The sequence below is a fragment of the Scatophagus argus genome, chromosome 14 (assembly GCF_020382885.2).
Source record: "Scatophagus argus isolate fScaArg1 chromosome 14, fScaArg1.pri, whole genome shotgun sequence".
In the NCBI taxonomy this organism is placed as follows: Eukaryota; Metazoa; Chordata; class Actinopteri; family Scatophagidae; genus Scatophagus; species Scatophagus argus.
The window spans coordinates 5327157-5343555 of record NC_058506.1 but is presented as its reverse complement, the minus strand read 5'-3'; the positions used below and the strand labels follow the sequence as shown (position 1 = coordinate 5343555).

Sequence of the window (16399 nt, the reverse complement as noted above, 5' to 3'; positions counted from 1 at the left end):
AATGAGATTAGAAGAAGTGTGATAGAAAGCTGAAATAGCTGGAAGATGGCCCAGCAGAGGAGAAGCCAGCCAGTGTGACAGCACCATCGGGTCCTGCTGTATGGCAATCTCTGAGCCCAGCGGCTGTCAACTCAGCACAATGGAGGCCGCAAACATGCACTTTATATTCATGGCTTTCCACGCACGACACAGCAGCCATCACCATATGTTAGATGCTGCCTGACAACCCTACAGCACATGCTCTTAGCTGTGGATCGAAGAAGGGGTTACAATAGGTAAAAGGATGAGAAGGTTCAGAAAGGACACTGGCTGTGAAAATGAATGTGCTCTGGCCAAACAGAAACTGTGGCTATAGGGCTTTCTCTTTCACATTGTGCTGATGATGGTGAAGATGTTTGCCTGCAGCTATGTCTGTTGACACTTCAGCTAAAGCAAGAAAAGAAGGGTCAGAACTTGTGAAGCTAAAGCTTCTGTTGACATATGACTGACAGCATCTCTTCTTTTTGCTTCTCTGGCTCTTCCCTCTCAGCCCTCCCAATGAATTACTCAATTCCAGGGCGCTGCACTGTTTCACAGCATGAAGCACAACAAAGTTGGGTTGTTTCTGATCAGTCTATCTTACGAACCAATGTCAGAGAGTGTATGCTCAGAAGCGGTGCTATATCAACAAAGAGCCTGGGGTTTATAAGTGTGGGCCGCAAGAAGGAACCTGGTGAATGGTGGGCGGGTCCCCCTGTAGGAATAAAAATCTACAGGGAAAAGAAGTCGAAAGAAAGACTCCCATGCTTAGAGCTTGAGACTAAACTTGTTTCTTTCTCTTACAATTGGCAAACTTTTGAGTGACAAGAGAAGTTAGACAAAACTCCACAGCTCTAAATCAATCTGCGTAAATGGCCACATACTGGATGTTTGTCAAAAGCTATTACGACGAGCACACCGAACAACACATCTCTCCTCTGCACATTTAATTAGCGCTTTTTGCAGCTGTAAAGAGAGCTGCCCACCATCTTTCTGCCCTGACACAGTGCAGAGGAGGGGCTGATTGGAGAGGTCACTCTCAGTGGGACAGGGTGACGCTAAATTCAAATTGAACTTAATGTTAAACTGAGCGTGACACTTGTGTATCTTCATTTATGTGTGTGCATATGCATGAGGTGGGACTCTTTGGAGGTCAGAGTTATGTCAGTGGAGCCAAACGAAAGCCATTTAGCCGAGGTCCATTGCCTACAGCATGCAAAGTCCCAGAGACAGGAGACATCGATCAGGGCAAGCGGCTTTTTGCCACCACAGCAGGAGGAATCACAGGGATTTAAGAACTTGATCGGAGTAATTAGACAGCTTTGAGCACCCACAGATTCCCCCTATTAACTCATGATTTTGGAAAATGAATAGTTGTGGTCCAGAGACTATCCTTGCACTGACAGTCATCGATTCGATGAGGACGTGCCAGTGTGTGGGGGTGTGTTTGTGTGTGTGTGTGTGTGTGTGTGTGTGAGTGCGCCTGTGATGTCTCTGCCTTTCATGTCTGAGGAGCCCTTTTCTACAAGTCGTCCCCAGGCACTGCTGTACACCTATGAAACTCTGCACCCATCAATCTTGCTGCAAAGAGTACAGAGGCAAAATGATGCCAATGTAGTTAGTAAGATTGAATGGCGATGGGAACACGGGAAGGCAAACCCAAACCCGCCCCCACATTTCCATTTCAGGGGCAGAATTAAAACAGCCCACAGAGTGCCACAGTGAAATGGTTTAACTCTCAAGTGGAGAGGATTTTCAATTGATGCTCTCTACAGTCATAGATTTTCTGGTTAGATAACTGACACTGGATAGAGCAGACAGAAGGAGAGACTGCACCTTTCTAACACAATAGAATTCTGCTCTTTTTGGCTCCCCCACAGTGTAAACAGATCAGCACAATCAGCCATTGCTACTCTTTCTGACTGTTCGTCTTCTCTAAGACCTCCTCTCACAACAGCATTTAAAGCTGTTTTGTCTGCCATGGACCTGCTATATTGGCTTGGGTGCTCCCAGTGACAAACTATAAAATGGGTCATTCTCCCTGAAATGCTTCCCTTCCAATTTTCAGTCTTACAGGACTCAGGCTTATCGTCTTATAACACAGGCTTTGGCTTGCAGGAAAACCTCCATCAGACAGAGATAGTTATTTGCTCTGGCCTTAGAGGCTCTGAGAACAGCTCTCTTAATAAGATCCTAGCCACTCACATCTCTTGCAGTGTGTCACTGTAGATGTTTATTAAAGGCATACTATAGCTGTGGCAGCCAAAATGCAGCAATTTAGCTCTCACCCACCACGATTAACTTCATCCCTTGCTGTCTTGGCTTACTGCCCTGTACTGAAATTAATTTGCTTGTATACTCTAATGCACATGGACAAACACAAATTCATTTATGCTTCTTTGTGTTATGTCATGTCTTTTTTGCTAGTGCCAGCCTACACCTCTCCGCTCGACTTTAAAACTAGCAGATATTAATTTTTCAATATGCACATGCACATCTAATTTTTCTGCTCGATGAAGCAGAGGGAGTAATGTCTTCTGCTGCTTTTCCAGAAAACTTGTATTACTGTTGCTACCGACAGTTTCATGCATGCATAGAAGGGCCTCAAAAACACGTTGTTAAAAGTGGACAATATCATCTTGTTGCCAGCCTGTAAGGGTTTCTGTGGGTGCATGCTTTGCACAGCTTTTTAGATGTCCATGTGTTCAATGGGAGCTGGATGTAGACTGCAGATTAGAGTGAGTGAAGCCTTGTGAAGAGAGCTCATTAGAGAGCTGGAAAAAGGCTCAGACACCACAGGAGTTTGAATCGTGCACAATCATTATGCCTCAATTAGCCTTGAAAACGCCCCTGAAATAGAATCTAAACCTTTACATGCGGAATAGCCCTTGAGCTGGAAATCAGTCAGTGAACAATGTCATCATATGGCAACCAAATTTAAACGTAGGGACTAAACAGTTGTTGAAATGTTCAGCACATACAGTGCAGTCTGATGGTGTCTCAGTCATCATCTATCTCCTAGAGTTTCTCTAACAGATCTCAACTCAAATGGCCTGATGTACATAACCTCCAGCACAACATGAATAAAAGGGTAATGTTCCATGCAGTGGCAGAGCACTTGGTGCACCAATGAGTGATGATGGTGGGGGGTGAGGTTGGGGGTACGCCAGGCTACGAAAAGCTAAATGAACAGACTCCTTTAATTGCTGAGCCCGTTTAATTGCCTCCCAGGGTGAGGCCATCACTCATGACAGACTACTTATCCTGGTCTTATCTCTGGAGAAGAGCCTGGCTAGATTGGGGGGGGGGGCTGCATGTTAAGGGAGGAGGGGAGTGTCTGCCATGCTGGCAGAGCTGGAGAAGGAGGCAGGCATCCAACCTGCCCCCCAGCCTAATCCCTCATGGAGGCCTTAGTCAGGATGGGGACTCAGGGGTGACACAGAGGCTGAGCCCACTGGCTTAAATCCATAACAAATGAAACCAGACTCCAGCCACCATTTTAATTGTGTCTAATGCCTGGCATTGCTCTCCCTCTCTATCCCTGTGTCTCATCCCCCACTCTATCCCATAATCCCGCACACATGCACACACACTCTCTCATTTAAAGAGGAACATTAGAAATTGGAGAGGCAAGGGGAGCTGCACTGTGCCAAGCTGGCAAATGAGATTCTCTTTTTATTATAGCTTAACAAGATGACTTGAGTCTGTGCAGAGCTTTAATGCTCAGCTGAGCGGTCACCGTCCTTCAAGTGTGCTTGTCTGCCAGCGGAGTCCATGCAGCCTGACAAGTGAATGGAGCTGGTCAGTGCGGGTGTCTGGTTTCCTTGTATTCTGTCATCATTAGCCAAGCTGGTGCCTGCCACTATACTGTTCCACTCGACATCATGATTCTTTTACATCACGTTCAAACCAGGAACAACTGTGTCTAATGTAAGCAAGCAGATGAGTAGACCTTGACAGATGGCCACAGCTCGACCCCTCTTTTATTCTTTTCCAAAGTCCAGCAGTCCCCTTTCTGCTACATCAACCAGTCCTTGTGCGACCATTACTCTGCAGTCTTAATGAGGCCCCCACTGCCTGGCGAGAACAGTCACACTCAGGGAAATAGGGATGGGTAGAAAAATTAGTGGAAAGGAAGTCTAATCTATCTTCACTCCATCCCTTCAATCACGGGCAGTGATTTAATTCATCGCCATACTCCATACTTCTTTATGCATACAGTCCTGCAATACTGGTATTCAAGTTTGTGTCACCTCTTGTATCTCACTTTGAACAGCCACCCTCCACCCCAACAACAACAAAAACAGCAAAAAAAGGTCACTAATTAGTTGGGCATTAATTCTATTAAATCAAACTCTCCCAATGCATCAAGGATTAGCTGGCTTTCTACAAATGATGAATGTGATGCAAATAAAATGTCACGAGGTATCAGTGGGAAAGTGAATTTTCTCTGTACCGACACAGAATCACAGAGCTCGTCATTAATTACAGTCTCAGCTAGCCTAGAGTTTGCCTGCAAGCTGTGGTTATTCATGCAGCAGTCTGTGTGTTTGTGAGTGTGTGTGTGTATGCGTGCATATCAGCCTGAGAGAAGCCCTGAGATCTTGGATTAGTACCGACTGCAGCCACTACAATTTCCATAGTGCCGGTGAGAGCTCACATGGAGCCCTTCCTTGCTTTGTGTTGGAGGACATGTAGCATGCTAATGACATACACTACACTGTGTTCTATGAGGACTGTCTCTGTGCCCACCTCAATAATAACCATTAAGTGAGGATAGGCTTGAATTCAAGCAATAAATAGAAGTATAGTTTTTTGTTACCACGTAATGTTTCTGAATTTTTTTAGCTATTTCTCACAAAGACTGAACTCCCAGCACACAGCAGTATTTGTCACAAATAACTCCCACCATTGAACTGGGGGCAAGGTAGAACACTTCCAATACACATATGCTCCAGAGTTTCTTCTTTTTACCCAACAGTCAGGCTCTTCATCACCTCCCTGCTTCTCCACAGGTGCCCAACCAGCATGCAGTAGCCACAAAAACAGTGACAAGGACACAATCATTCACTAGGTAACTGATTGTGAACATTGCCAATTATATTAAATGGGGCTGCTGGCCAAGCAGGAAGCACCAAGGTCTCTGCCAAAATTGTCCCTGTAGAGTCCTTCATTTAATATTGTATTGTTTCTTACTCCAGGAAAATACTTTCTTCAGGACCAGAGTATCCTCCCACATAACTACATTATTTTAATTCATGGCAGATTTATTTCATGTCATTCTCTCCACCAAAAAAATATCACCACACAAGCATCATTCAAGCATGCATTGCTTTTAAACGGAACGAAAAGGATGATAGTTGATAATACATTCACCCTGATGTCACGCCATTTCCATACCATACTGCCAAAAATGGCCACATCAGCAAAGCACAGCTGCTATGCACCACAGTCCCTTATGTTCACTATACTCCTCTACAGGGGCTATTGTTTTTTTCTTCCCAATACCGCAACAAAAATGACTTTTGGCAGGTAACAGATTTTGAACGTAATGTTTTGGTGCAGCTTGTGAACTCAGCACCCCTACAGGTACATACCTGTCAATGTCAAGTTTTCTATTACACAGAAAATGATTTCATGGCCCGTGCTCAAAACAGCTCTAAAATAACTGAATTGAAAAGATAAACAACTACTGTTTCACTGAAAATGATAATGTCACTTGACATCAAATAAACAGTGCAACTGCAGTGCTTATTCGCTTCATGCAAGAACATGTTCATGTTCTTATCCTAAAACTCTGTTTTTCTGTTCTTTTTTCAGCCAGGCTTTTTCATGCAGTCATTAAAATCTCTTTACTGCCCAAACTGCTTGTTTCAATTTGATGAATGCCAACTGTGCATGAGTAGCTGTGCATTTGTGAAATCTGACGTTCAGTAAAATCGATGGTCCAATCTGTTTTTGGTCGAGTTTCACTTCCAAAAATGTCACTTAAGATTAGAAAGAAATATTTCACATTCTGGAACAGAAGTACCACTTCAGCAGGAATCAGCAGACAAAAACATAATAGATGTAGCAGTGTCAGTAGTTGTGTAAGGGGAAACATTTAGAAAATGTGAATACTGCTGCCAGTGCAATGTCATCAGCGCCATATGTGACAAAAGTTCACATTAGATGAAAGAAAAGAAAAAAAGTCTGCGGACCTGCCAGAAGAGCCTGAGACTGGAGTGAGAGAAATTTCCTTTAACTGTGTGATAATTAATCAATATCTCCGTTTTTAATATCAGGATATCGTCAAAGTCAGTATATCACAACATCCCTATCTGATACGTTATTGTTCGAAATATTACTGATACACTGGTTGTAGCTACCTTAAGTATTGTGAGAACTGTTCTTGCATGAGGCCCAGCATATTGCAGTCAATGTTTCCACTTACCCTTGCTCTTCCATCATCTCCTGGAGCTCCATACATTTGAGTTCTACCCTCCTCTTCCTCTCATGATCCAGAATCTCTCTGTGTGGTTTTTTCACCAGGACAGGCTCTGCTGTGGGCTCCTCCTCTTCCTCTTCTATGTCTGGATGTCCTTCTTCAGCTTTAGTTTGTAGGGCTGCACTCGGTGTCGGCCCCCCTCCTGGTCCTGCAGCTGTTCCTGCTCCTACTCCGGGGACCACGGGCTGGGCCATGCCGTTTGCACCATCCTTAGGAGATGGCACTCTTGCAGCATCATACATGATTACTGAACTCTGTGGAGACACAGATGATGGAGAGAAAGTGTCAGATGAACACCAGGTAGACCAGTGGAGTCTTACAGAAGTTTCATTTCATGTTCACAATTTAGTTTCTAATCTTCCCAGTGCTTCTCATGTGAATTATTACTGATTTAATGCACTGTTAATGGTGTTAAGAGTGTATAATTCTTTTACACATCATGCATTCAGTAACACACAATATAATACAAAATTATTTCTCACTTTGAAAACAGTGTAGAGCCCACTCAAGTCTCTTTAAGGTCCCTGAACCCCTGTCTGACAACCACAAAACTGCCAAGTGACACAAACCCAGATTTCAGAGACACGACAATAGACACTAAAAGGTGAGCTGAGATGTTAATACCTGTGGACAGGCTGCAGTGCTTCTGTCTGCACTGAGCAGTACCCCTCACATTCATATACATCAACATGCTGTGCACTCGAGCACACACAAACTTTGGATCCTGAGTACGTCTAGACATACATTGCCAGCGACAGCACTGGCAGCAGCTTCTGCTTTGTGAGTCAACAGCACAGTGGTGTGTAGAGGCTGGTCAGTGGGGAGAGAATCAGAGATAAAATCTACTTTGATGCTCTCCTGGAGCCAAATCGAAGCAGAAAGTCATATATGTTGTGCCATATACACAGCATGAGAGCTAGAGGAGGAAGACAGTGGAAGACATGCAGTAGGTCAAGAACAGAAGCCAATCACATGGGTGCTCTGGTGGCCGAGCACACACTGAAAAGCACCCACACGGAAGGCCGATCAAAAAAAAAAAAAAAAACATAAATAATAATAATAAATAAAACAGCATCTTTAAAATGCATCTGTTTATTCTACTATGTACTATTATTGGGGAATATGTTATGTACAAATCACATTATCCTTGACTGTACTGAGGTATAGATGCAACATAGTGTTATTAAACACAAGCCATTTTATGCTGTGGCTCATATGTATGGAAATACTATTCCCTCCAGACTGTGTGCTGATGTGTTGCAGCCGGTTCTGATTTATAGCAGAGTCATGTTGTATTCCATTAAGCAGGCCTACAAAAGCAAGCTTATTAAAAATCATTTTCTGACAATATCACTGGTGGTATTCACTTAATTTGGGCACCTATAACACAGAAGTCTCTACCAACAAAACAGACGACAGAGAAGAATGTGGAAAGAATCGATTCGTCTTTAATATAACGTGACTGATATTATTGTATTAACATTGAATGACTTGCTTGACCTTTCTGTTTCTAGCTCGTTTACCAATAAAATGATGAGCTTGTCATTTTGGTGAATAAAAAGTCGTCTGGTACAAGTGCGGAACGGACTGAGCTCTGATTAAGATGGATTGTCCTGTTGAGGCCACTGTAGAACATGCAGACCTTCACGTACCCATGAGCCTTGGCTGCCTAGTACCGGCCCTCTCCCTTAACAACTAATGGCTTCATTTTTCAGGTAAGCAGCCAAAAGAGCCCAGCTGAGGCACTTCATCACTGCCACACATGGAGGAGTGGAGACAGGATGACACCGAAACCTCCAGAACTACACTCGCATCTCATTCCGATTTACTTCACCTTATCGTTGTGAGCATGCAAGCAGCTTGAAGGCAGGCGGTTGTCTCTACTGAAGCTGGTTCTGGAAGTCTTTGACTGGTTAATGGGCATGTGCTTGTTTTTGAAGCGCTGCGATCTGGTAAACGAGCCATGGATCTGTGCGTAGCGACACGGCTCTCGGCTGACAGAACAGGTGGCAGGACAGCAGGAGGCATCATCGCTGAATCTATTATACAGTAAATCAGCTCTTGATATTCCATGACAGAAATCTCTCATTTGCATTTGCTTGTCACAAATCAACTCTGTTGAAGTTTCAAGGGAGAAAAGCACTCCCTAGTTTTTCAAATGGCATTCAGGTAGAAGGGAAGAACACAAAGTACCAAGTCGATCAACATGACCTTGTTTTTGAGCAGAAATACAAGCCATTCAGCAGAAATGTCAGAACAGAAATAATGGCTTGCTCTTCCTGTTTCCTGTCTGCTTTACTTAGTCCAGTTGGACAGTGGCTGTGAAAGCTTGAGCTGGACTCTTCGGGTCTAGATCTTTGGGCCACAGGGAAGGACCATTGCTAATCCCATTTGTGCTAGACATCATGTCTTAGTCATTGGGTCATTCCTTGTAACAACCCCCATTTTGCCACAAGAAGTTGGTTGAAATTTGGCAGTAGTGAAATTAGATAAAATAAGGATATCCTCTGAAAAAGTGGATCTTCCCACCTCAAATGAAATTCTCTACATCACCAGATATTGGAGTGAAAAGCTGCGTCCCAAGCTCCAGTCTGTGTTAAACCGTGCTGTAAATAGCGAGCCATCTCATTATACTAATGCATGACTTTCCTTGTGTTCTCGGGGGGTGTTGCACAAGAAATCTGTTCTCTTTCAAGTTAAGACAACTAAATCACTTAATTGTGTAATGAGAAAAATCAGAGCAGAAAGGGAGAGTTGTCAGTTAGCTGATAAGGCGACAGAGCACACAGTTAATTGTGTGTGAGTTCTCCAGGGACAGAAGGTTATCTGGAGCTGTTGTATTAATGGTTGCACCGACCTATTCTGCTATTATTGCGAGGGCGTGCAGGACCATCAAATCCCAACAAACACAGTTTGTAATTAGTCATTATGCTAAGTGACGTTGTTTAGCCACATGCACCATCACCATCAGTTATTATAAATAACGTGGGCTCTTTAACATTCAATACTCTATTTTGCAGCAAAGATACAGATTGGTGATAGAAACAAAAGCCATCAGCTCATCTCTTCTCTCCATCGAGTAAAAGAAAAAGTTTCTCGTCTGTTCTTAACCTTTGCCTGTGGTTTCCTGTGCTGTTTGCTCAAATGCTCCTGCTGCGTCAGGAGTGCAGACCATCTTCTGCTGACATCGCACCATATACAAGCCAGTAGTTTAAAATAATAGCAACTCATAGTGGTTGTGAGGACCTCACTTAATGTTGAAGGGTTTTCAAATAAGCATCATGAGCTCTCAATGTGCCCACGCAGAGCTGACTCATCTGATGCATACAGCATATGGATCACGCACTCAGGGCTAAGTTAATGAGGATAATATTCACCGTGGCCACGCAGTGAAAAATATCAGTCTCATTAAGAATTTAACGTTCAATTAGGCTAATGAGACATTAGAGAGCTGATTGCCTGGACTTGAGCCACAGTGTGATTATAGTGATTTTATTTTTTCCATGGGGAATTTTATCTAAATATATCATTATCTAAACTAAATGACATTGTTGCTTCTATACTCTGTAGCTCCTTTGAGCTGCAATCTGTTGGGATATTTGATTATTTTGCCTGTGTGCTTCTTTGGATGGATAAATTACTTGTTGAGTGCCTACTTCATTAGAAGTAAATTTACACAAGGAATTAACCTCAGAAGCTCCCAGACTGAGAGAATTAAAAGCAAAAAGCAGGTCAACAATTTCCTGTTTGTAATGATGCGATCTCTCCAGCGCCACCACGAAACTGACATCTGTAGTTCAGCATGAACTGTGTTGACATCTGTCTTGGCTTTCATAATATTTCCATCACGTTTCCCACATGGGTCTCCGTCAGTAAAAGTTTACTGGGAATCTTTTAATTATGTCCTGTCGTTGTGAGCACTGTCTGCAGTGGTTACTGGCAAATGATTGAAAGAAGAATTAGCGCCAACAACTGTTTAACTCAAGGCACCTAACTCCTAACATTTGTGTAACATGAGTGGACGTAAAATGTGGAAACACATTTTTAATAATAGTAATAATGATGATGTTGTTACAATCACTGTTAATCGGATCACTCAGAGGATAGATTAGTCATTTGGCATCATTAATTCACCATTAAGTCCATCTGAGCTGGTAGAAAATGTGCAGCTTGTTTTTCATACAGTATGTTTTCTGTATCTGAATATATGAACATATTGCAGGTTTTTTATAAGGTAAATCTACGCAGCAGGGCACTTTCAGTACAGAACATATGTATGGCCATCTGTAAATTTAGTCTGGTATTCATTACTAGAAGAGAGTGAACAGATTCTGTATGTGCATCTTTCATTCTGCGATAAATCTAGCTGTAAATAACAAATCGGGTTCTGTGGGTAGTAGCTGACTATAGTCTGCACTTGACTGCAAGCGGGGAATTTTTTTTCATACAGTACTGATTTGTATCATCCAACACCTAACATCACATCAATTGCCAAAATAAACACTGCCATTTCTGCAAACCATGAATATGTTGAAACTTTGTTTCACATGTCTAAACTTTGCGTTTATTCCATATTTTAATTTCCATTTTTGCTGTGACAATGCTTCGCTTAGGACTGGTTCGGTTTAAGCAAAAAGCCCACTTGGTGAGAGTTGGGAAAGCATTGTTCTTTCTGTCTGTTCTGTTGCCACATGGACAGATAGATAGATAGACAGACAGAGATATAGGTATAGGTAAAGAATTTATATATTATAACCACAATATAAGCATGTGAAAAATAATAATACATTATATAAGATATATTCAAGATTAGAATAATATATGATAAAATATTTTGATGCTTTACTAAAATCTATTGATGTTAATGAAATAGAGTGCAAAAATACACAAAGACAACAGCGTGCTTCTATTTATTATGTGCCTTAGAAAATCTGTGGCTTGTTTAACGGGATTCCATTTCTCCTGCCACTGTCAAGAGAGAAAAGTGGAGAGGTGGGACTGGTCTTCTTGGAGCCACTTTACTCTCTAAAAGCCAACTCTCTCTCTCTGGCTGACCATTCACCCCTCTCTTATAGCACGCAAGGTCACTCTGTGTTGCTCACAAAGGCTCCAGTGATTGGATCTCACTCAGCAGTGGCTGCACCTCGACCATGATTGCAGGGTGGCAGTAACAGGGGGCTTGACCTTGACTGAGACAGGCAGAGAGAAGTTGAAAAAACATCCTGGCTGACTGTCTCTAAAAAAGACCCCCGCCTCCCACTACCACCACCCATTCTGTGATCTTCTGGATATACTGTGTGAGCATATGTCTTAGCAAAACCCGACTGCATGTCTTTTCACTGACAGCACTCGCTTAAGTTCCCCCTCTCCATCTGTCTCCTATCTCTAGCTTTCCATCACACCTTTCCTTCAAAATAATCTGCCCCTTGGCTGGAAGCTTGTGTTTTGTTTTTAGCACTTTGGCACCCAGTGGATGTGTTTAGCTAAGCTCAACCAAGGTTGGCTGTCTTCATTCCAGGCACGATGGATTCTTGCTGGGTGCCGAGAAACAAGTAGTCTCAAATTTTTCTTTCTCTCTCTCTATTTTTTTGTAATCATAGTTAGATGGAAAGTGCATACAAAATGAGCAGCAGAGGTCTGCGGAATGGTAAGAGAAAAAAGGGAAGAATATAAAACATGGACGAAACAGTCATGCCCAGTGACCTTGTCTCAACTTTAAACTAGGAATCAAAACTTCTGAGGCATCTAATTTATTATTTACTACTGTTTACTAAAACTCTGCCACTTGTGCTTGTGAATTAACCTTGTCACAATGGGACCACGCTAAATACTAAAAGAGAAATAGAATTCAGTTGAGACATTGGCACATTTTCAGACAGCAGCTGCTCTGACTTGGTAAATTCATGCACGGGCACAGCCCACCATTCAGCTGAATTTATTAAAGAGACATGAGGTTAGACAGAGTATGAGTAGTTTCTGTTAAGTGCTTCACTTATTCTTCTGTTGGTGTTTTGGGAGCTGCAGCACAGAATGAAACACAACCGTAAGAAGGCAGCTTCAACTGCAGTTGAGAGAGATTTGTACTCTATGAGGGCCAAAGAAAGAGAGCAGGAGCAGAGGAGGGAGTGACTGCTGGAGGATGGGTGATGCTGCTGTGCTCAAGAATTCCAGTGATAGCATTTGGAAGTGCAAATACCTCTTCTGTCTGATGCAGAGCTCTGCAAAAACTTTCATGTGTAGAGCTACTAGTAAGAGCTGCTTTATGCATCATTTAGAAGTAGACCTTTCTAATGAGAGACAGATCCAGAGTGAGGTGAGAAGGCGGCTGAAAAATTTTGGCCTTCGGTGGAGAAACATCCTTGGCAACCTCAGAGACAGAGTGCGACAGAAATAAACCACTCCTGTCCCATTTTCAACAACGAGAGAATACCGCGAGTCACCTCAGAGGAAGACAGGCACGCTGTCTATGAGGTGACATCTGGGCTCATCCTGGCACACAGTTCAGCTGTGGGTTGATACAAGTTCGACCTCAGAACATGGCTTCTAACAGTTTGCCCTGCTTTGCTCCTCAGAAATCAAAATATGCTTTTTTAAAATCTCTCCTCGGCTCTTCAGCACATTTGCATCTTTTCCAGCTGGCTCAGAGCACAACTATATTCAGTCTGCTCAAGCTCATAAACTCCACGGTGTTGCCATGTGCAGGGTCTCAGGGGAGAAATGATTAGCATAGGACTACCTCTGATGCGATTAGTAAGGTCGCTGGCAGGGGAGAGACGGGCTCAGGACTGCGTGCCTGAGTCAGTCCCTGCTTGTCGGTACACAACACATCTTCCTCTGCACAGCACTGAGTAAAATTCAAATGAAGATGGAACTGATTCCAAATTATCTTTAATTATCTCTCCAATCTTCAGGGGTAGTCCTGGGCAAAATGTCATTATTTTAAAAAAGCTGATGCAACAAATGTACACAACAGTAAGAAATTAGTATACCAGATGTCTAACTGCTCCTCATCTCTGCTTGAGTTTAGCATCTCAAGGCTACGTTAGCTGCTATGCGTTATTTTATAATATTTCATTTCATTTTTACCCCAGTTCAGTATTGCCTAGTCCTACTCCAATATTCTGGGACTGATTAGTACTAAAGTGCCAAGATTGGCTGGTACTCATCGCCTCTGAGCAAGCGTGAAGGGTCTATCCTAACCCAAACCATGATCTTGTCCTGAATGTAATCAATCAATTGGTTGAACCAAACCAAACTGTGACAACATGAAAAGTGAAAATAGCTTACAGAAAATGAGAATAATAAGTCAACAACTGGCACATCTACAAATAACTGGTTTCAAAAACCTTCCTTCCTTGTACGGATGTTAAAGGCTTTGAAGTCAAGAATGAAAACCTTCTCGCCAAACACTGAGTACCAGCCAATCACAGCATGCTAGGGCGGGACTAAGTGAAACTGTCTTGAGGAAAATAAATAAACAAATAAATGAATAATGCAGCTGCTTCTAGTATAACTATTATAGCAGAGTCTCTGACCAAGCTGTGGAGTCGAGTAGCATTGTGGATAATATAGGCACCAGATTTTGAAATGGAATTATAATGTATGGAATGCATGATTTCTCTTTAGCCTCTCACACTCAGCCTTCACTATGCAGGTACTTCAGTTACAGAATAATAACCCATCAGTCCCTGCAGTACAATTTACATAAAAGAGAGCAGATCTCATTAAAAGTGGAATGTGACTTTTCCTCTCAAAGACATGGATGGGCCGACAACTTAAATAAATTGAAAAATCGTTTTTTTTTTTCAGATATCATTTCAGCATAGTGTATTTGTGGATTCAGCCTCTGTCATGCGTTCTTGCTTACTAAGCAGATACATCTTAAGTTGTATTTCAGGTTTTGTTATCTACCTTAGTTTTTGGCCCACAACTTTAAGCTTCGGTGTTGTTTAAGTCAACAAAGCAGAGGTCTGAAGTCAGTCACAGGTTGAAGAAGTGCTCAGGTCTTGTGCTTAAGTAAAAGTAACAATATCACAGTGCAGGAATACTCTGTTACAAATAAAATCAGACATTTAAGTTTTTACTTATGTAATAGCATCAAAATATACGAGCAAAAATAAAAGTATTCATCATGCACAATGGCATATTTCAGAGCAGTGTTTATTATATTACTCAATTATTACTGATGCATTAATGTGTTCATCACTCACTAATAGTTTATCAGCTGGGTAGCTCAAAAATGTTTTATCTTAAATGTATAATAGTGCATAAGAATTTGTTGATTAGATTTTATATTATTAAACTAAAACTGCAAAGTAACTAGTCAAACAAATGTAGTGGAATAAAGGGCACAATATTTGCTTCTGGTAAAGCAGAGGTATAAAGTACCAGAAAATGAAAATACTCAAGGACAAGTGTCTCAAAGTTGGACTTCAGTACACTGCTTGAGTGAATGTATGGCATCAAATTTCATCCACTGGCTGCTTTCCTGACACTGCCACAGGGTGAACTGAAAGTCTAGCTACAACAAAATACTGTATGATGTCGAAAATCTCCTTCCAAACTAAATTTGTTGTCTTATTGCATATTGAGAATAAACCAATTAACTTTCTGTTTTTTTCCAAAGTCCAAGTTAATCCAAGAGGGAAGAAACGATGTTCGCAAAACTTCAGTCAAACTTCTCTCTGTGACACATTTTATTTAGAGGGCAGCAGAAATTGAAAAGTTGAATTTAAACCAAAAAGAAAGACAGAAAGAAATAAAAAGAGAAATCATCTTCTATTCAAGAACAAAGATAAGAGCAATTTCCTAAACTATGCCCTCTTTCCCTCTCTGTCTCTCATTCTGAGAAGGTCAGAGAGCCATCTGGAGATTAGCCTCCCCCATGCACCCTCCATCCAAACCCAAGATCCATTATAGAATTTATCAAACGTCCAGCAGACATGCTCGGCTTGAATTAGCCCACTGCCATGACAGCGAATGTTTCTGTGCATGCAGTCAACTGATCTCCCAACGTCATTATTTCCCATATTTTCCTCTTTCTGGGCTATTATTCCCCAAGCACTGAACTCATAATTTCATAAAACCCATCAGCTACAATTACTTACCCATAAATAGTTCCATGAAATCATCACTAACTGGTATGTTAATGATCAAAATGAACCTCAACTTCTGGCTCTCGCTGGAGCACTTGTAACATCTGTTGCGCAGTCAGCTTCAAAGTAAAGTCTAATTTAAAAAGTTAGTACAACCAGAGTGCTTTGGTGAAGGGCTGCTTAAAAGTGGCAGAGGTTCCTCCTCAAAGCGTTGCTGAGGAGTGGCCAGGATTATAGCACGAACATCCTACGGCAGGTGCATGTAGGGTTCAGAAAACACAAACACAAATGTATTATCATCACAGGTGGTCTCTGTGAGTGAGATTCAAGTCAGCTATTTCAGACCACAGTGAAGAATTCCTACAATATTCCACAGGACTCTACCTATTTAATCATGTTTTAACAGTGTATGCTTTGAAGCTATCAGAAGACACACTGTTGATATAGATGAAATCTCTCTCTTATCCACCTGCCTGCTGCGTACTGGTGATTGAGCCAGTCAAAGGGAGAGTTGGTTGAATAGAGTCAGTGCCTGCAGCAATCTGAAGCCAATCTGAAGACTGCTGCAGCACAGAAATGAGGCTGTCCTCTTTTCCACCTGCCTGCGCTGCCGCTCTTTAATTGACACAGCACTCTGGAGCGCGGAGCGATCAGCTTCCTGATATAGAGTGATGCCTGTCAGTTACCGGCAGACGTTCATTCCCTGAGTGCAATCACCCCCTGGACTGCATGGACATGCCTCTGAGACATGTGCACAAAACCATCTTCACTTCTGCCAAATTCAGCACCGATTTTCATC

The 16399-nt window shown here is 42.2% G+C and overlaps 1 protein-coding gene across 3 annotated transcripts in view; it reads right to left on the bottom strand.

Annotated features, from left to right (window-relative positions):
- The window catches only part of srrm3 (serine/arginine repetitive matrix 3), a 65765-nt gene that overhangs the window by 24612 nt on the left and 24754 nt on the right, over positions 1-16399 (bottom strand). For all 3 annotated transcript variants that reach the window (XR_006845272.1, XR_006845273.1, XM_046411431.1), the window contains exon 2: positions 6452-6759. Coding sequence is in view for 1 of the 3 variants with exons in the window: in XM_046411431.1 (XP_046267387.1) it covers positions 6452-6747 (296 nt within the window). In the remaining 2 variants the exon portion in view is untranslated. The remainder of the gene's footprint in view (positions 1-6451; positions 6760-16399) is intronic.